The sequence below is a fragment of the Nasonia vitripennis genome, chromosome 1, assembly GCF_009193385.2.
Source record: "Nasonia vitripennis strain AsymCx chromosome 1, Nvit_psr_1.1, whole genome shotgun sequence".
Classification (NCBI taxonomy): domain Eukaryota; kingdom Metazoa; phylum Arthropoda; class Insecta; order Hymenoptera; family Pteromalidae; genus Nasonia; species Nasonia vitripennis.
Genome location: NC_045757.1, coordinates 32,832,595 through 32,856,194, shown reverse-complemented (window position 1 = coordinate 32,856,194; position 23,600 = coordinate 32,832,595). Strand labels below are relative to the sequence as shown.

The 23,600-nt window shown below is 38.4% G+C and overlaps 4 protein-coding genes and 2 non-coding genes across 9 annotated transcripts; 4 read left to right on the top strand and 2 right to left on the bottom strand.

The window, feature by feature from the left end:
• Nucleotides 1–1,003: 1,003 nt before the first annotated feature.
• Nucleotides 1,004–1,076, top strand: TRNAR-CCU. The gene has a single exon. It is a non-coding gene; the product is annotated as a tRNA-Arg (tRNA).
• A 336-nt stretch (nt 1,077–1,412) lies between these two features.
• On the bottom strand, nt 1,413–4,769 carry LOC100113652 (asparagine synthetase [glutamine-hydrolyzing]). Its single transcript, XM_016990069.3, has 10 exons — nt 4,172–4,769; nt 3,694–4,053; nt 3,489–3,614; nt 3,178–3,414; nt 2,921–3,095; nt 2,621–2,850; nt 2,411–2,538; nt 2,046–2,335; nt 1,732–1,966; nt 1,413–1,651 (listed from the first exon to the last, which is right to left on the bottom strand). Exons 2-10 carry the CDS (start codon nt 3,817–3,819, stop codon nt 1,516–1,518), a joined length of 1,683 nt encoding a protein of 560 aa, XP_016845558.1. The 5' UTR covers nt 3,820–4,053; nt 4,172–4,769; the 3' UTR covers nt 1,413–1,515.
• A 49-nt stretch (nt 4,770–4,818) lies between these two features.
• LOC100120317 (serine/threonine-protein kinase SIK3) lies at nt 4,819–17,791 on the top strand. 4 transcript variants are annotated; one of them, XM_003423853.5, is made up of 12 exons: nt 4,819–5,401; nt 6,738–7,034; nt 7,582–7,752; nt 7,841–7,964; nt 8,831–9,204; nt 9,712–10,033; nt 10,116–10,246; nt 10,324–10,465; nt 11,501–11,647; nt 14,277–14,501; nt 14,712–14,908; nt 15,323–17,726. In XM_003423853.5, the coding sequence occupies exons 1-12, from the start codon at nt 5,246–5,248 to the stop codon at nt 15,857–15,859; spliced, it is 2,823 nt and encodes a 940-aa protein (XP_003423901.1). In that variant the 5' UTR covers nt 4,819–5,245; the 3' UTR covers nt 15,860–17,726. The 4 variants fall into 4 exon arrangements, with proteins under 4 accessions (XP_003423901.1, XP_032455283.1, XP_008215196.1 ...); XM_003423852.5 differs by having other exon boundaries at nt 4,829–5,401; nt 15,344–17,769; XM_032599392.1 differs by lacking the exon at nt 11,501–11,647 and having other exon boundaries at nt 15,344–17,791.
• On the top strand, nt 8,318–8,390 carry TRNAR-CCU. The gene has a single exon. It is a non-coding gene; the product is annotated as a tRNA-Arg (tRNA).
• Nucleotides 17,792–18,019: 228 nt separating the features above from the next.
• On the top strand, nt 18,020–20,753 carry LOC100120256 (dysbindin protein homolog). The gene is made up of 5 exons (XM_001603864.6): nt 18,020–18,248; nt 18,393–18,685; nt 18,759–18,914; nt 18,987–19,127; nt 19,221–20,753. The coding sequence occupies exons 1-5, from the start codon at nt 18,193–18,195 to the stop codon at nt 19,310–19,312; spliced, it is 738 nt and encodes a 245-aa protein (XP_001603914.1). The 5' UTR covers nt 18,020–18,192; the 3' UTR covers nt 19,313–20,753.
• Cpap3-e (cuticular protein analogous to peritrophins 3-E) lies at nt 19,156–23,489 on the bottom strand. Its single transcript, NM_001172381.1, has 5 exons — nt 23,354–23,489; nt 20,790–21,125; nt 20,348–20,542; nt 20,073–20,271; nt 19,156–19,895 (listed from the first exon to the last, which is right to left on the bottom strand). The coding sequence occupies exons 1-5, from the start codon at nt 23,415–23,417 to the stop codon at nt 19,628–19,630; spliced, it is 1,062 nt and encodes a 353-aa protein (NP_001165852.1). The 5' UTR covers nt 23,418–23,489; the 3' UTR covers nt 19,156–19,627.
• Nucleotides 23,490–23,600: the final 111 nt, after the last annotated feature.

The following is a 23,600-nucleotide window of genomic DNA, read 5'->3' as shown; positions in this document are numbered from 1 at the left end:
ATGGATCGTGACTATTGTGTTATCTTTACACTAAATAATTTTATAGCTTCCGATATTCCAACGCATACGCGTTCGAACGATTTGTATTGGTCGTCCCCTTATGGCTCACTGAATAAATGATTCGAGGAGCTTGTGACGCATGCATTATAACTACTTATATTGCTATATATTACATCTGCGACATTAATTGCGTCACACGTGGGAAAATTGTATAGTTATCGTGACGTCACAAGCACATGCGATCGGAAAACCGCGCTGTCCTCGTTAATCCGTGTTATCCTTTTATTTATTCAGTGTCTGACTGGTCCTTAAAGATGCACATAGGTATAAGTAATATCGAGTATCGATTAATAAATATTATTAAAATTTTTTTCGTATACCTACAGATTGTTGAATTATACTGCGTACTGTATATATAATAATACAGAAATTATTATACAAAACTATATATTATATTCTTTTTAACTATTAGTTTAAATTGCAGTTTTATTTTGTCACACTCATCAATATAAGTTTATCCTTCTCCAATCAAAACTAAAAAGTATAATCATTAAAATGATTTATTGATCCCTTTCTGAAAAATGTCAACGAATAATAAAAAAGGTATACTGTAAAAAAGAGTGAAAATTGCGCCTGCAAATATGCACTTATTACAAGCATATAATATGCAAGAGTTCAATAAGCACAGTTACGTGGTATATTCTGCGTCGTCTCCTCGTCGACTCGTGTTTTTTTACTTGTGTGCGTGACGTATGTGTTTGTATAAAACGAGATTCTCTATTTTTGCAAATTTATGAACAAACTAATTTAAAATTAACGTATCTACTCTTGCTACGAAATTCATTTCGGAGCAAAGTATTTTGAAAGGCATTTTCAAGCAACAAATAGTCTTTGAATTCAATAAAAAATAATTTTTCAATTTTTTTAGAAAAATTTGTTGATTTTTAGACAACAATCAGCCTGTACCGGGGCGTCATTTTGCTGAAGACAATTATCGTCGCAAGCCCCTGTGGCCTAATGGATAAGGCATCGGTCTCCTAAACCGGGGATTGTGGGTTCGAGTCCCACCAGGGGTACAATTTTTTTTTGACGTGTCGCTGTATTGATCTGCACTTTCCGCGTGTCTCCGTGATTTTTAGAACAAATTTCAACGTTCACAATGCAAAAAACGACTGCTCAAACAAGATATGCAATGCCAGACGTCGGACGATAACGCGCTTATACAAAATACGAAGATTTCCAGGTTGAGTCTTATTAGTCGAATCTACTCTTTTTAAAGTGATACATGCGTGAACCCAAATACTGAATAATTAATGAGCGTGTCAAAGAACTTTACAAACAAAGTTGCGAAACAAAAAGTAGAGTAGACGATAACAGAGTTCGTTTGTACGTGTATGCGTTGAGTCAGAGAATATTTTTCCTTGGCTTTCTTTATAAACTTATTATTAACAAGTTTTAACAGTCTCTCGTTCAACGAGCGTTGTACAAAAAATAAGTCATAATCAAATAACGTATTTACACTTTGTTCTTGTTCTCGTAGTGAGAGATGAAGCGAGCCGAAGGATCCGTCACGCCTTTGACCCACTGAGGCATCCAATAGTATGGAATTAGAGATTCCGCGTATCCGCCGTAATGGGATTCAAAAACTTTCCTGTTTATAATAATGCGTTATTAGCGAGAATAATTTCGAAGTTTCGATGAGTGCAAATGATATAGTTTTTGACTCTTCACCTGTAATAGTATGCTTCTTTTGTCTTTGGTGTGCAATGCGGGTATTTTTCATAGGCAGCTTGTAGATCCTCGTCTTGAACTCTTTCTTGAACGATTTCGTCGATTATTTGGAACAGGCTCTTTTTTACGCTTGTCACGCCGTCGCTAAATGCCTCTTTGCCTCTCCACAGAATGTTTGCTGGCAGCAAACCAGTTCCATCAAATGCAGATCTGAGTAAATGTTTCTCCACACCGTCTAACAAAATTAATATTATTAGGCATAAGACTTTTGTCGCACACGATTTTATGAATAATTAAACGAATTGTTTCATTACTTTGTGGTTGTCGCAGAGACGGGTCAAGCGATAGATAGTAGTTAGTCCATTGCAAGTCCAAAAATGGTACTCTCAATTCTAGACTAAATGCACTGGTTGTCCGATCGGCACGAAGTCCGTCGTACAAGTAAATATCTTTTAGCAGTCTTAGAGATTCTTTGTGACCGTCAAACGCACTTGGTGCATCTCTGAAGTAAATATAGCCCTGTGCCAATTCATCAGCACCCTCACCACTGAAGATTACTGTGGTTTCTGTGTTGTTTTTGATGTATCTCGAAATTAGGTACATTCTAAATCAAAAATTAGTTTGTTGAACATGACTGAAATTAATTCATCACTGTGTACAATGAAACAGAATATTTTACCCAATGGAAGCTCTGATGGTAGTAATGTCAAAAGTTTCAGTGTAATAAATAACTTTCTCTAGTACATCTGTTATATCCTTTTGCGTGATAATTATCTCGTGATGTTCAGTGCCAATGTGATCAGCGACCTGCAAATGTTTTGCTTGTTATCAGCACAAATCTCAATCCAGTTGCGTAACTACTGATGAAAACATATGTAAATTTTATTACCTGTCTTGCTGCCAGAATATCTGGACTGCCCTCCATACCAATGGAGAAGCTCTGAATTTTGTATGGCAAGTTGTGCTGTTTGGCATATTTTACAAGCAAGGCAGCCACTAAACTGGAATCCAAGCCTCCTGACAACATGCATCCTATTCTTCTATCGGCCATCAAACGTTTTTCCACAGCAGCTGAGAATAATTTTCTGATATTCTCGTGAATATCTTTTGAACTCAGCTCTAAAAGTAAAACGTGATGTGAATTAATGAGCTTCATGAATTTTTAATGAAGTGGTAAAAAAAAAATTACCATTCCAGGGAACAAAGGTAGTGAAGCTTGGTTTCTGTCCAGGCTCATGGTACCTCTCCCTCCTGATAAACTTGACATGACCATCCTCTAAAAGATCATATTCTTCAAACGTTCCTGGTAGGAATGGTTCTACCACATGATCTCCTGTCAAGAGGTTTGCGATTCCTGTCAATGCCTACAACGTCAAATATTTACAAACTTTATTAAAATATGAAATTTTGTAACATTTCTATTGATGAATAAAAGATTTAACATACTTTACTTTCAGAAGACACAGCCAATTGGCCATTAGCAGTGACCACTCTAAAAAGAGGCCTGACACCATATGGATCTCTGCCAAGTAAAATTTTCCTCTTTTCAATGTCCAACAGGCAGAATGCAAACACACCATCCAGAGACTTACAGACACCATCGGCACCCTTGGTGGCGTACAGATGCATGAGTACCTCGATATCACATTTCGTTGAGTATTCAAAACCGTACTCCTTGCTCAACTACAAAGAATCAATCAAATGTGTTAAATCAACAATCCAGATAATACCGGCATTCTAAAAATAAGCACACTCACACTTTTGTAGTTGTAAATCTCTCCGTTACACAACAGGAACAGCAGGGGATACTTGAACACCCTGATAGGTTGCATTCCGCACAGTCCATCGACAATCGACAGCCTGTGGAATCCCAGGTAAGCATTCTGCAACAGTTCAAATTCACTGTCATCCCCCGAATCTTTTTTAAAAAAACATGAAATTTACAAAAAGAGCCGTCCACACCTTGACCCGACTGTCGTGCTCGATCTTAAAAGCGTCCGGTCCTCTGTGCGAAATCTTGGAAAAGTTGTCGCAGACGCAGGTGAGGGAATTGGTGTCGAGACCAAATAGAGCCCACAGTCCACACATGACGATGTCTTTGGAGATTCGATTGAAGAAAAGTAAGAAAAGCTGCTCTCAAAGCGTCCGTCGTGACTCGCCGGCTTTGCGCGACTGATGCGGGCTTCGATCGTATTCAGCTACCTAGCGCAGTTGCGTATAGTTTCGTTTCGTGATTTCGGCCCGACCACGTGAGCACATATGAGCCAAGAGAGCATCTGTCTTGGCTCATGCCGTTTCATATCGTCTATCGCAGGCGATAAACTGCAGTATTGTAAGCAGCTGTATTTTATTTTATTTTCATATAATTATACCTTTACCTTGTTTTTAATTAAAAAAAAATATATATTAATAAGTCTGTATTTTTATAAATGATACATACCTTTCGTGTTAGTTTTATAGGAGTTAGTGAATTCCTTTGACATACAATAATGCTTGTTTTAGATTAAGATCAGCAAGACAGAAAATTATGCAACCGCAAAATTTAATTAAATAAAGTGCATGAACTTTCTGATTAAGACCAGTGGTCGGCCATTATATGAATGCAAATAGAGGAGGTACTTTTTCTGTTTTATTTCGTCCTATAACCTTTTTTAAATTGTGCTACAGTATCCAGTGAACAAATTTTCGATATTACTTTTTTCGTTTAGTCTTTTAAAACTAAATATACAGCTGAAATGTCCGACCAATAAGTATCCAAAGGCGACTGCCTTTACCCTACTTATTTATATTTAAAGCGCAGAAGAGTATACGCGTGCACTCTGAAAAATCAATTTTTTGCACAAAAGAAACCGTAAATAGGCAGACATAATACCAAGTTAGTCAACACTGCAAAAGATTGAAGTTTAAGTAAGTAGTAACAGTCAAAACAAAAATTATACGCAGAAACGATCGAACGATTCAAAAATCCTGACGGTCAGCCAACCACTCTTCATTACGCGTCACAAACTCCCGCACATCCGTCTATAGCTATAGCATACAGTACACTACTTATATTTATATATCCTACAGCTGCCGCCGTAGAGGCACTCGCGTATCCAGTAGGGGCGCTATCGCTCGGAGACACAACAATAATCGCGATTCGCGGCGGCCGAGTCAGTCAGTCGCTCAGCAAGCTGGCGGCCGCCGCCGTGCGCGAGTGAACGAACGGCATCTTTTCTCTCTTTCTCGCCCGTATATAGATCAACCCGTTGATCATTGTCGCGTTGTACAATACACTCCCCAAAGTACCTATACTATAAGTAGTGTGTATTAAGTATCGCATTCGTACATACGCATCGTCGTCGTCGCCGCCGCCGCCGCCGCCGCGGTCGTATGCTACTCATGTATATATAACAAACATATATACACGCCGCGAAACTCACGAGTGCAACAGCAGCAGCACCAGCAGCAGTAGATATTAAGATATTTATCGTGTGCGCGCTCTCGGGGCGCCGCGCGAGAGAACGTAGTGAAAATGGCATCCGCGAGCTCGACAGCGGGGAATCAGCAGCAGCAGCAGTTCCCCGTTAACAAGCTCATCCGCGTCGGCTACTATGAGCTCGAGAAGACGATCGGCAAGGGCAACTTCGCCGTCGTCAAGATGGCCACCCACGTCGTCACGAAATCCAAGGTGACAATTGCTCTCCCTCTCTTTCTCTGTGTTGTGTACACGTTTCTCTCTCTTGGGTGTGTGTGTGTGTGTACGTGCGTGTTCGCTGCAGAAAAACATAATCGAAGAAGTTGTTCTTCGATTGCTATATACACTCCGCTGCCCACACCGTCGAGAGAGAGAGAGAGAGAGAGAGGAGCTTTTTTATTTTCTCGTCGCTCAATGCGTGTGTGAGTGTGTGTAGTATATCCCTCTCTCTCCCCTCCTTGCTCCCATCTGCTCGTACTTTATCAGTACACGGACTGACTTTCTCTCTCTCTCTCCCTCTCGCATGATCAGCGAGGCCTCGCCAACTGTCACGCACACGACCGCATCTCTCTCGGCGCGATGTACATAATGATAGAATTTTTTTCTCTCCTCGTCTATGCAGCGAGCTTCTCGAAAATTTTTGCGTCTAGCCGATAAGAAGCCGCGAATGAATGGAGAGCGACAGAGAAAGTTCAACTCGATTGAGCGAGCGAGTATGTAAAAGAGAGAGAGAGAGAGAGAGAGATGGAGGATCGTACTCAGCGCGTGTTTACGAATATCACGCGACCGTCTGCGTGTGCCTGTACGTCTGCGAGCATTCTTAATTTCTATCTTCTTTTTCTCTCTCTCTCTCTCTCTCTCTCTCTCTCTCTCTCACGCTCACTTGCTCGCGCCGAGCGATTTTCCGCTCGACGGGACGCAGGCTCGAGAAATTGCCGGATACGTACGCACATTTGGCGCATGATTCCGTTTACGTCATACGAAGAGAGAGACAGAGAGAGAGAGAGAGAGAGAGAGAAATGGAGCGAGGGACGGATAGCTATATTTGTATGGATATGACGTTTAAAGGGCTCTCTTACTCTGCAATTTTTTTTATTTTTTTAGAGGCTTTGTGATGTCAGCGCGTATTTGTTTTTTTAATTTTCACGCTGGCTTGTTTTTCTTCGAGCGCGGCTGTGTTTGTCTTTGCGAATGCATTAGACACACTTATGAGTGGGAGAGAGAGAGAAAGAGAGAAAGTCATTGAGAATTATGAGTACGACAGGCTTCTGGAGAGCGCTGACTGTCTGGTGCAATAGTTTTTATTGGGCTAATTTTGATTTTGTAGTTGAGTGTGGGATTCAGTGGGGAAAAGTAGTTTGGTCTCAAGGAAAATCAGATTCATTGCTGAGAGAGCAATAATTTAATTTAGAGTCATTTGTTTATTCAAACAATATTTTGGCGCAGGGTTTATATTTAACAAGAATGTTCAAGATCAAATCAATACACTTGAACTATTTATGAGCAGCTATAAAGATTGCAATGCGATGACATTTCAACATTTTTACAGGTGGCCATTAAAATTATTGACAAGACCAAGCTGAATGAGGAGAACCTAGCAAAAATATTTCGGGAAGTGCACATAATGAAGAGACTGAGGCATCCACATATAATTAGACTATATCAAGTGATGGAGACAGAAAAAATGATATACTTAGTGACTGAGTACGCACCTGGTGGTGAAATATTTGATCACTTAGTTAGGAATGGTAGGATGGTAGAGCCAGAGGCAAGAAGAATCTTTCGTCAAATTGTTCAAGCAGTTCGTTACCTTCATCAACAAAGAGTTGTTCATCGAGATCTTAAGGTATTATTGAAATGTTTCATTTAAGGTAGAGACTCAAACCATCTTACAAGGTTATGATTGTATCAGATATATGTACTCTATTCATACATGTGCTAATGTGTTTATTGATTTTATTTATGCAGTAGTTCTATAGCCCAATGCTTAAATTAGGGTCTAAATTGGAATCACATATATTCTTAGATTGTAAAAATTAATATCAGACAAATGAGTTAGCAAATTATACAAATTAATCAAAAAGTAGTTGTTTGCAATTGAATAATTATTTCTTTCAAATAAAATAAAAATAAACTGATTGTCTTGATCAACTTAAGTCACAGTGAGGATTAAACAACATTACCTCCTTAAATTGATTGACCTGCTTATAATTGTCATGCATTTTATCAATTCTAACTATATATTGCAATTTCAATATCTTTCAAATTAAATTGATGTTAATGTTGTTATACTCAAAAGGTTGTTTGCTTAAGAGTTGTTGAATTTTTAAGACTACAATAAAATTGCTTATTCCACAATCACTTAATCTATAATTAATATATTCCTTTTTTAGGCTGAAAATCTGTTGCTGGATGCAGACAACAATATTAAATTAGCAGATTTTGGATTCAGCAATGAATTTAAGCCAGGTGTACCTTTGAGCACTTGGTGCGGTTCACCACCCTATGCAGCACCAGAAATCTTCGAAGGGAGACAATATGATGGTCCTAGAGCAGATGTTTGGGTAAATATCATTAGTAAATTATTTTATAGTATGTCTTTTATCTCAAACCTCAAATATGATTTTATATAATTGTATCATTCTATTGCAGAGCCTGGGAGTTGTACTATATGTATTAGTTTGTGGAGTTTTACCATTTGATGGACCCACTATGCAATCACTCAGATCTGTAGTGATTTCAGGGAAATTTAGGATACCTTTCTTCATGTCTGCAGGTATGTTAAAAAGTTGAAACGTATTTTTTATCTGGTAATAATAATTAAAATGATGTATATCTAAGTCAATGAGTGGTCAAAAGCTTCTTTGACTCACTAGAAAATACGAATTTCAAAAAAATGTTTAAATATTGACGAATAATGCGACTCATCCAAAACATAATGTTTACACGTTCTTGCACGTGTAGACATCCAATTCTCGTCTAAGAAACATTGTAAGCTACAGCGCGAGACATTCTTATGACTATGTAAAGAAGTATCGCCTCTATTGATAAGTGAGGAGCGGCTAGCAAAACAAGGCGGTAACGTCGTCTATCGGCAGTTAGATGTGTAGAAACTATGTATCATCGCGAGCCCCTGTGGCCTAATGGATAAGGCATCGGTCTCCTAAACCGGGGATTGTGGGTTCGAGTCCCACCAGGGGTACACATCTTTTTTGCCAATTATGCGAATCTATACGGAAAATAATTTTTGCATAGCTTTTGAACGGTAGGGCTGTAAGAAATTTTTTTAACAAATGTCGCTGCAAAATCAAAAGTAAAATTTGCGGGCTAATAGTTGTTAAAATTTGTTTATTTAATATTTATTTTTAAGATGGATAAAATCGAGTGATAAGAGCCGGTGAAGTCTAATTTCTATTGAAGCATACAATTAATAATAAATCAGAAAAAATATCGTGCCTTTCATATAATAAAATTAAACAATTTTCTTGAAAAAAAGTGCTTAAAATATATTTCTTCCCAGTCACTAAGTTTTTATCTTACATAACATAATATCTTATGCTGTTTTCATTCGAACTTTCCCTTTTCACGGGAAAAACTAATTTTCATAAAATTCAATGTTTGATATCTCATTATCTTCAACAGAGTGCGAGTGGTTGATAAGGCATATGCTGGTGGTAGAGCCGGAACGACGTCTCAGCATCTCACAGATCCTGTCGCATCAGTGGATGTTCGGTGAAGGCAGCCAGCCCACGGAAGCCGAGTCCGAGAGCATCAGTCTCAACGGCGATTCGCTAGTACCGCAACAGCTAAACCAGCTCGTGATCGAGAGCATGCTTAAACTGCCAGGCCTCGACATCGACACGCTGCTGCAAGCTGTCCAGGGCAACGCCTTCAATCACGTCTCGGCAATTTACAATTTGCTCTGCGATCAATTGGAGAACGCGGTGACGAGCGTGCCCAGCATACAGAACGTGCCTGGCGGCTACGTGCCCGACGACGCTCATCAGCTCGAGAAGGTAATTACCGTCTGCGAACGAGTGACTCGTGCTTTTCGAAGGTTCGCGTGGAGGGGACCGCTTGACATTGGGAGAATGAGCTGGCGACTGATGTGGAGACGTGATTTACTGGATTGTGTTTTGACGGGAATGTGTTTTTACGTGGTTTTCAAATTGTGTAACATGGGACAATTTTCTTTTTTGAAATTAATTTTTTTTATCTCCGTCACTGTTTTATTCATTAGACAATCTGAATTGTTGAATACGTTTAATTACTTAGAATCATTTATTGATGTATTTGCATGAATGATTGTCAATTAAGGCAAATTGCTTGTTAATCGGAAAAATTTAAAAAGATCTGATCAAGCTGTCCCAAAGTTGATAAAAGTTGTATTCTGTCTGCTGAGTCTATATAATATATACGCTACATTATCTAATCTCAAGAGTGTAAAAAAACTCGAGTTCTCTTAAAGCTCATTTTTGCCGATATTTAACTAGATCTTAACACTAATCTTTTATTATCGGCAGTTCGGAGAAACGGAAGGCGTCGAAATGGAGGAACGCAGTGGCCTTCAACTACCCATCGGTACGCCTTACCACGCAACGCGTCGGCACACGGTGGGCCCAGGTGATACGGCTCATCAGCCGGCCAATGCAGCCTATCCCTGTGGATACCCGATGGGCTACGCACCACTGCATCTCCTACCAAATCTCCAGTTGAACGCGGATCCGCAACTCCTGCCGCACACGAATCTTGCGCTCAACTTACCTCTGGTGCAAAACCAGCCGCCACAAAATTTCCAAATCAAGGACCAGCATCTGCTCAAGCCACCCTCCGCTATGGGCGCAAGTAAGAGTGATGAAGTTTTGTTATTGTGGTTTAAAAATTTGTGGAAAAACGTGCTGACGAGTGTGTGATTTGTGCATTTCAGCAAGCAGTTTTGGGAGAAGAGCTTCGGATGGTGGAGCGAATTTGCATGTTTTCTATCAGCAACAGCACGGTAGCAATAGTGGAGAAGAGGGCAGCTGGAGTCAGCCTGGTAGCAGAGAACATTTGCAACCTGTGAGTCTTGTATTCAGCTTCAAATCAACCAGAATCAAAAATAAAATGAAAATACTAAGTAAAATGATTCTTAACAGCCTGGAAGTCCTGCACTCTCGCCTTGCTCGCCATCGCTGAGTAGTGGTACGAACGGAGGCGACAGCAGCGCAGGTAGCTCGTCGAGCAGTGGCAGTGACAGACGTCGACGTTCCGGCCTCACAACAGTGATGCAGCGTCCAGGTACCGTATTATATTCCTACTTATTATTAAAACGTTCACTGCGATTATTTTTTCCTTTTTACTATATATTTATTTATATGTATTTTTCGCCTGGTAGAACAAAGATAGTACGCTATATGTATATCGTTGTCTGCACTCTATATGCAAACTATAGTTAATAGTTAACAAGTTATTATTTTTATTGTTACTCTTGTTACGATATACATTGGTTTCTGCTCACTTAGCCATTCATACTTTATATATGTATTTTAAACAGAGTACTCTAGTAGAAATTCAAGGGATAAATCTGTACCTATTATATTTTGATGACAATATTTGGAATGCATTTGAAGTAAATTTGATGTATAGTGTATTAGTTTGATGTTTATAAATCTATACTTATTTAAATATTGCTATTAATGTAGTCATAAGCCTTATATTGTATTGATTAGATCCGATTTTTTGCGTATTTTCATTTGTGTATTTAATTTATTTTTACTTATTTTAATTTTTTTATTTCGTATTAACAAGACAAATTCCACTTTGACGTTTTGCATTCTGAAATAAACATTTTTACATTTATTATCATTTTTTCAACTCTTATTTTGTGTCACCATTATATCAACATTAACACTGAATTTATCATTAAAAAATCTGTCGCATAATGCGTGACAAAACATTGTGCATTATTTTAATACCCTTTTTAACGTTTTGGGGATCTATTCCAACTTTGGCATTTCCGCAAGGGTACCCTGCATTTGTAAAAGGTTACTGATATACGCCATTGAAAAATCAAGCCATTTACAAAGCTTTAATAAATAACAAAAGTCTATCAATAACCTTCATTAAATTTAAATATAAAAAAAGGAAGATATTTATTTTGTTCACAAAAAAAATTTTTTGTTGTTCTCTTTGTTTGGTTTTGCATGGTTTTGTTTTGTGTCCACTGCACACAAATGAACACACGTACACGCCTGAACCTCTCTATCTATCAAAATCTTGTCACCGCCATACGTCGTTTGTGCGACATGTATCCGCGCGCATCTCTGCATGTAGTTTTGAACCCTGAGGTGGTCGTGGAGGTGGAAAAAAGGATGAACAGGTGTTACCTGCCGTCGAGGCTGCTGCCGAATCATCTGAAAGGGGCAGGAGGCCCGACAATGCCCCATCACCGGAAAACCTCTATTTACCCCACAAGTACTGGTAAATCGCCCTATTCTTTATTTTTTTTACACATTCACCATATTATGCCTTTTATTTGATATATGTGTACTTATATGTTGTTTGATTGTTGTTGTTGTCGGCTTGCTTTGCGTGTTTGTTGCGCGCTTCTGTATTGTGAAAGCCTTGTGATTAAGTACGTAGCAATGTAAATTGTCGTTAAAGGTGGTTCTGAGACCGACGGTATGTCATTAGAGTTGTTGGACTTTTTTGGTTGAATTTTTTTTTCTATTTGATGGAGATGTGAAAGTTATCAATTATGCTGTACGTCTAACGAGTCGTGAAAGTCGCAGACGTCACGTTGTACGTATTGATCTGTGTGTTGTAGAAACTCATTTAAAAGTTTTTTGTTATGTATGTAAATAAATACTTAGTCGTTTATTCGAGTATTTACTTATTAATATATCGTTAATGAGATTGTCAATGAATATGAAATTTTATTGTTAAATAGTTTGCATGACGGGTAGCTTCAATAATAATATGAATCGAAATCTCGTTACAAGAAAAACATACATTACTCAAACAATGAGCGTCTGCAATGTATTTCACATTTTCATACAATTTAATTATCCGCATCGTTGCAATTGGGTAATAAACGCGAAGAATCCAATCAATTTGTTGCAATATAGAAAGCTCTACTGACGTCATTACTGTAACGTATATGTGCAAATCCAGAAAAAAACGGACACTTCAGGGGGTCTGAGTGAACAAATTTGAAATTTGGGAGCACGCCTACCCGACCACTTTTTTTCGTTCTTTAGGTCATATAGAACCCGAAAAACCTTGGGTTCCCAAGATTAAAAAATACGAAAATCAGAAAATTGCCACTTTTTGTCTGGAGACGCAATCCTAAAATGTGGTTTAATAAAATCAAAGTATTAAAAAAAAGAATTAATTTGACGGCTGGTGGGTTAAAAATAGCTGCCTAGGTCAAAAGTTGTCTAGGCTTGAAAATGGCAAAAAATCACCAATTTTTCGATTTTTTACGAAAATTGGTGATTTTTTTATTTTTATAATCCTTATAACTTTTGATCCGAATGATCAATTTCGACCATCAGGTGCTCAAATTGTAGCTCTTGTCTTCCGTTTTCGGTTTGAAAATTTAGATTAACATTTTCATTTTACGATCAGCTATATATATATGACGATGAAAACGGCCAAAAAACGGCCATAATTGATAGGCATATACATAGCTCATCGTAAAATTAAAATGTTAATCCAATTTTTTTAAACGAAAAAAGAAAAGAGCTTCAATTTGAGCCTTTGATGATTAAAATTATCCGCTCGGATCAAAAGTTATAAAAATTTTAAGAATAAGAGAAAGATAGCTGATTTTCGTAAAACATCTTACTCTTCGTGATTATTTACTATTTTCAAGCCTAGACAACTTTTTGCCCAGGCAACCATTTTCAACTCACCAGCCCTTAAATTGAAGCTCTCTTCTGATACTTCGATCCTAGCAATATACATTTTTGGATTGCACCTTCGTACACTGAATGGGTAAAGTTAATCGTGGCTTGTTTTCGATAATTTTCCCCGTGTTAAATTCCCATAAGAGAATTTAAACTGCCCGGCAAAAAAATAGGTATTTTTTAATCTTGGGAACCCAAGGTTTTTCGGGTTCTATATGACCTAAAGAACGAAAAAAAGTGGTCGGGTAGGTGTGTTCACTCAGACCCCCTGAAGTGTCCGGTTTTTTCTGGATTTGCACATCTACACAAACGGCACTGACGTCATGGATTTTTGAGCGTGGCCACGTCTCTTTTTAAAGTGTATACCTCGTCTTCCTCGTGAAAATCGGTTTATCGCCCAATTTGTGACTCGTAATTGTAAATTAATGCTCTCTCAATTCGGAGTATACGCAGCCTGCCAAGTCGTGATTTCCGAGAACCACATAAGGTGAAAAAAAATCGTCGAGTGTATATGTACTTACAAAATGTGTCTAAATTACGTACACGTGTAAATGTTTATCGCTCATACACACGAATACACACACACTTACACATACACACAGACACACACGCACACACCTATACACACCTGACCTATTTGCATTTGTTTTGTACTTGAGAAGAGAATACGTATGTTCGTAGAAAAAGACGTTCGTCAAGTCATATACTGGCGACGAAGGCCTTACACTTTGGAGTTTTTAGAATAATGCTAGTAAAGTGGATGAAAAAAAATTTAGAGCAAAATTTACTGCAACTGCGCTCTAATATTACAATAAGTTAATTTTACGGTTGTAATAAAGCTGTTATAACTCTTTTTTTTTGCTGTGTATACATGTTATCTGATATATAGATATAGGTAAATAGAAGTACGACTAGCGAGAAAAAATCGATGGCTGTCTTAAAATAAAACATTTTTCTTGTATTTATCCGCTGTATCGTTAGATAACGCGTAATTATTAATGAAATGAAGTTTGGTCGAAATTCGTTAGAAAACTGTTGTAAAAAAGACTAGAGGAAAACGTGTACAGCCAGCATTACGAAAAAAACCAACCGATCGTATTCTCCTTTCAGTATGAAAAAAAAACATTTTTCGCAATAAAAAACACCACCAATTGCATGAGTCTCTAATCCAAAAATCTTTTTGACTTATGTTCTAATAGCCGGTCCCAGGGATTCGTACAAGGAGCCAAGTGTCCACGTGACTAACGCCGAGCGATACTCGCCGGTACGTCGTGCCTCCGAGGGTTCGGGACCACAGGGTCCGAATATTCAGGCCCTTCAGCAAGAGTACCAGCAGCTTCAAAAACTTGCCTCGCCGCTGCATAGTCCTGCGAGCATTCCTGGATCGCCTGTTCACGAGAGGGGTATTGCCGCTATTACACAAGGTACGCTTTTCAGATAATATTGAAAACGTTATCTTTATTCAATATTTAATGCGATTCTTCATCGGCTAATAAGTTTTTGTCATTGCCAATCTTTATTTATTCAGATCATTAAAGAATATAGTTCTATAAAATATTAAAACTAACGTTTTTTCTTGCCTCACATCTTCAACGACTTGCGGGCAATTCATTAAAATTATAATTCTTTTTCAGGTTTGAGTGGATTATCGACGGCGCCAGTACAGGGTAGTATAGTCCACGGTACCCCAACGCAGCAATCTGCCACACCTCTAGATTTGAGTCCGCTAAGGCATCACCGCTCGCCGGCTACCACGCCGGTCAGCTACTCTCCTAGTAATAGTCCTGCCTTAGATATGATTCAAGAGGAGCATCCCGTCGATGTATTAAGGGTAAATGTCTATACTAACTGAGTTAGCATCGGAGGTTAGAACTAAAATAAAACGCCTGTAATAGTACTCTTGAAACGTCATCGCGATGATTAAAACATTTTTGGACGCTTTCGATGCTAAAAGACTGATTCACACAAAATTAAAAGTATTTTTGTACCTCTGTATTTGAAATAAGTGAAAATAGATTCCAGAATTTTTAGTGCGGAAAAATCAATAAAAGGCACACGTGCGTGCTTTTGTAAACTTTTAAAAATAATCTTGTACTTTCATACGAGGTTGTTGATTCATGATCGGATTAATCTCTTTCTAAGTAATTAAACCGCAAGAATTTTCATACGACCCGTTAAATAGTATTGAGCTCTAAAATCATTATTTTTAACAAATTACAATTGAACGATTAAAATACGTAAATAGATCCCTTTATATTTCACTCAGGTACCCCCGCCACCGCAGATTTCGGTGACGGACGTTCTAGGCGGCCAGGTGACGTTGGTAGGCTGCTCTCCATCGCCTTCGCCGTCGCCGGATTCCCTCGAAGATATCTTGCCGCACTACAGTCCTCTTCCATCTTTCATCATCTCCGAGCCTTGTGACCCGTTGAGGCCGAGCATAACTCGAGGAATTGGTCGACCACTCAGCGGTACGCCAGTTCCAACCGAAGTCGAGGTTACGTTGTCCGACGAGTCAAGTCGGCTTAACTCCGAGGCGATTCTTGGTCGGGTCAAACAGATCATCGACGCGCGTGCACCGCCTAAAGGCTTCATCTTTTCACGACAGGAGATGGACGGGAGCGGGTTGAGTCTGGAGTACCCTGGTGGCGTACAGATTGAACTGAGGGTTTGCGAGAGCGAGGAGAAGGAGTCCAAGGGCATCAAGATGCGCAGGATCAGTGGGGACCAACTGCAGTACAGTCAGCTGTGTCAACAGCTCATTTCCTGCATCACCGTTTGACGGCAGACTGTTGCTGTCGTCGTTGTGATTATAGTTGTCGTGACATGTCGCGTTGCGACTTCCGCGGTCGCTGTTCTGGAGATTGGGCAGTTATTGCATAACTGTAGATGGAGAGAATTCGCGTTGAATGAGGTAGCAGGTTCGATAGGATTCTTGGTGAATTGCTGAATGGGAGTTGCCAGGTGTAATTCAGAGACATTGGGAGAGTGAGAACTGTCGACAAAATTTAATTGAGTCGATTTGTCATTAGAAAAGAAATTCAGTTGTTTTCTTTAAAGCAGGGTTTGCTTAACTCAGATTGACTCGAGAAGATTTTGATCGATTTTATGCTGTTAAACACGTGGAATTGTATTAAATGGTTCTTCTGATTACGATACCGAGACTTGTTTTGAGTCTCGAATGATTTGACTACTTGAATTCGGGAATTCAGAATTTTTACGAACCGATTTATAAAAATTACAATGTTAATATGTCCTACTTATAAATTAAAAGTTATATCAGTTATTTTACAATTTCAACTGATACTATAAATATGGTCAACTATTAATCAAGATGTGTTTATTAACTATAGAGTCACTGTATATTTTTATCATTAGATCTCATAAATTCCGTATTCATTGCTTGAATAACTCATCAACCGTCGTATTCAATTAGGCTTCATGTCTAGACCAAAAACATTTTTTTATTGTTTTCAATGGAATTCGAAGCCTGCGACGAATTTTTCTTGTCCGTGTATCTGTTATTCTCCGTATCCTCTTTTTATATATATATAGACAAAGAAGTACGTCGATTAGCTGTGTTTATTCTTTTTATTACTTTGAGTTTTACATTCCTAGAAGACGAAAAAAATAATAAATCGGTGCCAACGAGCATGGCGTGCGTCTCGTAGCACCATTTATACGCAGTATTGCTCTTTATGCATGCTGAATATTAAATATTGCGCGCATCCAGAAGAGTTTGACTTCGAGTACCTATGTTTCTCTTGAAAAGTTTCTTTTTTTGAAAGTAAAAAAAACAAAGCAAGCTTTTAGATAAGTTTTTTTACTTTGTTTTCTTTCTAAAGAAGGCATAGAAGGATATTTAAAGACTGTAGATACATTGAATGAACTAGTTAATGAGGAATGCTACGAGAGAAGTTGTAATGTCCAGTTATTGGAAATTTTCAAATTTTCAATTTTGTTGTATAATCTGTAGTATATTTGAGTTCGTGAAAAAACTTGAATTAATGTGAAGGGAAAATCAATTAGGAAATTATGATCTATTTAGTGAAATTCATGTGCTGGGCACTTATGTTTTGAGTTTTAGACGTTGTTTTTTTTTAAATAAATTTAATTAGCTTTTTGTTAAATTGGATTGACGTAGTCGGTGTTGATCACAAATTATGCCATATAGGGATAATGAAATATTGCAAATTGTATAAGCGTTGAAGAATTATGCGTTAGCCCCGTTTTTTATTTATCGAATAGTACTGGACAGATTTTTTTTTTAATGTACCATAAAATATAGTTGCAAAAAGTCGTTCGAGGCGACTGACAACCAGTTTATTGTTAAATAGAAATTTGGGCTACGAATTACGCACATAACGTGGTATCGTTAATAATAATTGTACATAGAAAACAATAATACACACACATATACACAAATTGTACGAAAAAAAGTAAATGATAGTAGAGTATATTGTATGTATGGAATCGAAGTAAAAAAAAACTAGGCAGAAATTAATAATGACGATGAAAAGCCATGTTGTAATATAAATATAAAATTAATGAAATTCAAAATACTGCGACGAGAATAGAGTACAGATAGTATTTTCTGCTGTCAATTCTTCAACTAAGACTGTGATTTTTAAATATATTAATTATAATTAGAAAACTCGTTATTAATACACGCCAAGCGACTAAAAGAGATAATAAAAACAAATTATCCAAAAAATTTCCTTGTTTCATTTTATTTAATTCCTATTCAGTGTAAATAATGTTGTAGTGGTAAGAAAGGTGACCTACGTTTACCCCATTTGATCTCTAATACGTACACGTGATATTAGAGTGAATACATGTGAGTAATTATCTGTTTTATTTTGAAAATTTCAAAATTGAAACTGCGCATTTATTATTTATTGCCTAATTTATAAAAATGGCCAAGCAATCTAACCGCACCTGACGATATACGTGACGTATACAAGACTTAACCTACAAAAAACAACAAGAACCATGACAGGAAAATAATCTGTGTTGCACTTATCCGTCCGCCCACTAAAAAAATAAGTGACAAACAAATGTTTAAACATGTGATTATTGCGACAAAGGACTAAATATAAAGTAGAAAAATAAAAGATGTTCGGGACACTTCGAGACAAGTTCCAGTCCATGCAAGAAGGACTTTCTGCAAGGTTATTGTTGCTTTTTAAAATTTTTTTTTATTTTATTCATTTGACTTGCGTTCTTGGGTTTAGAAAAAAAATTGAAACATTTTATATTTGTTTGTTTAAAAAAAAAATTAAAATTACAATGATAGAAGTAAATAAATTTTTCAGTATTCGTGGATTGACACTTGCAGAAGCTTCTGCAAAACCAAAAAAGCTAGTCAATACAAGAAATGTCAACTATGATGCTGGCGCTGACATGCTTCACCACTTCCAAATGGAATGGAATACCTTGCATGAACTTGCAGAAGAGAATGCACAGAAAGCTCAGGAAGCAGATGCTTTGATCGCAACGATTCATGAAAAGTTGGAACTTCAGTGGAATAGCATCGCAACATTAAATAGTACTTTGGCCTCTATACCAAAGATCAACAATACCATTCAAGAGCTAATGGATCAAATAGGTAGTGTATCTATTGTATGTACATTTGAGAAAGATTTTACAACATTGATGTACTTTATCAATTCAACTTGTAGGTTCCTTACAAGAGATGTTCGAAGAAGTTGATAATGCAGTTTTTGAGCTAGAAGATTTACAGGAAATTCTAGATTTACAAAGTAGTCAGCTAGATCATAGGTTTCAATTGGCTTTATACAAAGAGAAAAAACTATCTGAACTAAAGCATGTTAGAGGTAATGTTAGCTCATTGTCATTTTCATCCAAACATTTTCAATTTTCACATCTGAAATTTATTGAATCAACAGAGAAACTAGCAAGTGAACATGCAGAAAAAGTTCTAAGACACGAAAGGGAGCAAGAAAAGCTACTGAGAGAAAGGCAAGAAACCTTTGAAGAAGCTTTCAAAGAAGAGCTCAACGAATACAAAAAGACTGGTTCTGTTCCAAGTAATGGCAAACGCTTTTGTTGTTTTTAAATTATTTTATTTATAACAAAGAAATGAACGTATAATAATATATAAATCGCACATCTTGTTACAGAAACGCCTTCGAACTCGCAAAAGGGCCCGAGCTTAGAGGAAATAGTCCTTGACTCAGATTCAGCCGATTACGACGAATTCCTCAAAGAGTAGCAAGATAGAATACTCAACAAGAATGTTCACTTTCGTATGTCGTCAAGTTATCAGCGACTCGTCTCGAAAATTCGGTAGTAATCAGCCGCGCGAGCGCGACTATGGGACCATGAGTTTCTTGCATAAAATTAAAACTCGTCCGTATAATAACTAGTGAGATATATTAGATAGAAGCATAGATACTAGGCATACGAGTTATACAAAGTATATATACCTAGTTTTGTCAAAACATTCATGAGTATTTTGTACAAATTCTATTTTACAATTTGGCTTGGTTATACAAAAAGTTCAACGAGTCTCTAATTAACTCAAGGCCTAAAAGCCGTTGTACTGTTGTCGCTGGTAGTGAACCTGGCCTCTGGCCTGCTGGTTTCTCCTGCTCTGAGGCTGGTTGAAAGCTCCGAAGCCCTGTTGTTGGTTGTAATTCTGTTGCTGGTTGTAATTCGGTTGCTGATTGATGGAGTTCTGCTGAATGAAAGCGTTCTGCGGCTGGCTCTTTTGCTGGAAGGTTCTGAGTTTGTTCTGATGCTGGGGCTGGTCAAGTCTCACCTGTTGAACCTCGTTGAAGGTCTGCGGAGGCTCGCTAGAACAGAAAGAGAACGTTGTACGATTGCTTTTTTATATCAAGCGCGCCAGCTATTAACATAGAAAAACTATTCAGTCGGCGAAGATAGGGTAATAATTCAAAGACGCAATTATGCAAATTAGTCGCGACAGCCTTGATATAAAAATACACTTTCGACATGATGGCCCGACTCACCATCCGGTGACGTTCTCGGCGGCGTCGCAAGCGTTGATGAGCTCGTTGAAAGCGTGGCCAGCACCGCAGTTCTGGAGTCGAGGTCGGTTATCGACGCAGATGTAGTAGTGCTGGCAGTCGTTCGGACTCTTGTAGAACCTGGTCTCCGAGACGAGGAAGGAGTTCGGGTCCTGGGTTGGGCAGGTGAATCCCAGGAAGGCTATACATTTTTTTTTTAAATTACATACTACACGTGCGTAGAGTTAGAAACAAAACTTATAGCAGAGGAATCTTACCTTCGGCGTCACAGTCGGGTACCTGGTCGGGCCAGTCGCAGCGGTAGGTCTCGGGGTTGTAGGCAAGACCTTCGGGGCAGTCGAAGACGTAGGACCTACCGTCGACGCAGTTCATGAATTTGCCGCAGTTCGTGCGGTCGCCCATCTTGAAGTAACCAAACTGGTGAGGACAGTCCTCGGTCGGCTGAGCTGGTTCTGTAATTGTTTATAACGTAGATCAACGATTTTATGTAAATATATAATGCGTACGAGTATGGTGCACGCAAAGTTATATACGAAAAGAAAGGAAAGCCTAAATAAGCTGAAACTATGTATAAACGTTTCTAACGATATTCCCTGCAATTATTTATTAACAGTGTATGCACACCGTGAAATTTACGAAAATAAAGGTATATAATTTTTCAAATTTGAATAATCAATTATATAAGTCAAAGAAACTCACGAAGAGCAGATCGTCCAAGGCACTGAACGTCGATGGGATATCCACAAGGATAGTTGAATCTGGCCTCAGGGTTGAAGAGCAGACCCTCGGGGCAGAGTTTCTCCTCGCCGACACCGTCGATACACTCGATGTAGGCGTCGCATTGCGTCGGCACTGGGAACCTGCCGTTTGGCTCCGGACATGACGCTCCTCCGCTTCTTGGGTGTTGCTGCTGGTGGAAATTGTTCTGTTGGCTTTGGCTGAACTGATTAAAGGGCGGTTGGTTCACGCGCTCTTGGAAGAACGGGTTCACGCGACGTTGAGGGGCTGGCGTCTGACGTTGGAACTGCGCGTAGCCTGTAAAGATTTTTTTTCATTTCTTTACTTGTATTGCTGCTGTCATAATTCATTTTTTCATTGTATAGTTTATGTTATTTACTGAATTTTCTTCGATTAAAAAATGCCCCTCACACAAAATGCGGACCTTCTATTTTTTGCGTATTTATTCAAAGTTATGTAAAGATACCGATGACGCGGATAGAACATTTCGCAAATATATTAAGTACAGTTGTTTTGACGCTCTTATAAACGTGTTAAAAATTTATCACTGAATCATATCGCCGAAAAAAGTCTTCATTAAAAAATACGCCGATCGTCGCAAGAACAAATCGATTAAAATTTCAGCTCATCTCGCGCGCCTTTCCACATAAACATCTTTTTTTCTCGTATTTTTCGCAACCTCTTCCATCCCACTTACACGAATTCCCTTCGCCGATCAAATCTCTCGGCGGCATATCACGAAACACATCGCATAAAATTTCAAGTTCACGGAAAAACCCGCCGAAAAAAAAAAAATATTCTAGATTACATGATCCGCGTCGCGTCGCATTTTATCGAACGACGCTCATTTCGCAATCGATTCTCTCTCGATCCACCCAAAAATTCACATCCTATTCTTCAAAATTGCGCAACGCAACCGAGGGCTGCTCTGCGACGGCGACGTTTACAAATAAGCATGAAGAAGCGAAGGAAAAAGAAAGAAGAGACTCGAGAGATCGAGAGGAAAGGATATACGCAGGCGACGGTCTTCTTTCTTCGCGAGAAAGAGAGAAGAAGAGTCTCTCGACCTCGAGATGGGCTTTCGTTTTAGCATTACGCCGGTTATGCAACAGCTCGACGAGAGAGACACGCGCTCGGAAGCAAGGCGACCGAATATCATTTGCGCGATAAATTTTAATTGATGCATGAGATAGGCTTGTGAATCGGAGAAGTTTTTGAACTAAGGGGAAATTATTTCTAGTATTTTTGAAAAACTTTGATGCATCAATCATAACTCGTTTGCCTCGCATCCTTATTAATGAAGTCATACATCATCAGCACTAAAAATTCAACACTAGCACCTCGAGGCCTCTTCTAGAAAACAATACTAGCTCTCGTTTCGGGACAAACCGAAGTAGCTTCACGTTCCCCATTCAAACCACGAAGCAGCCGGCTGTTGTTGTTTTTCGCTGTATGTATAATGTATAACCGGCGACAACTGCGCGTTATTTACTCGACGTATAATTAGATCCTTTAAAAAATTATCGAACCTTACAAGGCAAGTCGATGATAACAAATTGTAAATTCGAATAATCAAAAGTTATTTTTAAAAGCCGATATTCGGTGTGGGAAAGAATAATTTGCAGATGTTGGAGGTGATCCGCCAGTGAAGTTGGATTTATATGACAATCGTGTAATGATGACATCACAGTCTCAAAACCACACCGTCGTGACATCATGTAATTTTAATACCGGAGAAGCGCCGACTTTCTGCGGTTTCACACGTTCACGAAAACAACAAACTTGAAAGGTGTATATACTAGGTCGATGGTGTGGATCGTAGGATTGAAATTTTATGTGTAATATAAAAGAATAAATATGAAGACTGTTATCAAACTGTAAGAAGACTTTGGCTTGCGCGTGAGAAGCGCGACCTTATTCAATTACAATAAGCGTAAACAAAGTTAACTGTAAAAGGTTAAACGATAATTCTGTGTTAAGATTTTCTTTCAGAGGACTGAATACTTCCTGGTTTCTTAATGACGATTTACCTCATTGACCTCTGGTACCGCTTGCTAAAACGAATTTGTACCTAAGAACAGCTATATATACAAATGTACACGGTCCTGTACAAATTTTATTTTATTTTTTAGATATCAAAATCAAATTGATTTTTATATCTATATAATTGTATTGGTAAGGTGCGCTGAGTCATATGTACATCGATTTGATTTTCTTTCACTGTTTTTTTTTTCTGTGTACAGTAAGACGCCGCAGATGATGGCGATGACTTTCACTAACATATTAACTAGTTAAACACATTACGTATGCACTTGTGCCAGTATACAGGAGTATCTCGCGCTGTTATAAAAATCGTTTGCATAAAACTCAGTTAAATGTTTTTTTTTCTCTTTTTAATCGCAAAATTTACATTCTTGCTGATGACCCATAATTTAGGGGCGTAATCCTATACTCCGAATATATAGTATGAAAAAGAGAATCCAATCGTCACAAACTAAAATAAAATTTGCCAAAAAACAACTTACACGTGCAGACGAGAACGCAGATAACCACGGACCTAGCGATCCATCTGCTTTGCGTCGAAGCCATATCTCGCACAATCTCCTCTCGAAAATCCTAGAATACACACTCGCGGAAGGATTCACCTGTTGACCCGAGGATCGTCGAGCGCAGACTACACGCGACGTCCTCGGTTCCTCGGCTTTTTTATCAGTTCGCCGCGAGCGAAGAGAAAGAAGCGAGGAGACCAAGCCAGGTAGTCGTCTTTCTCTC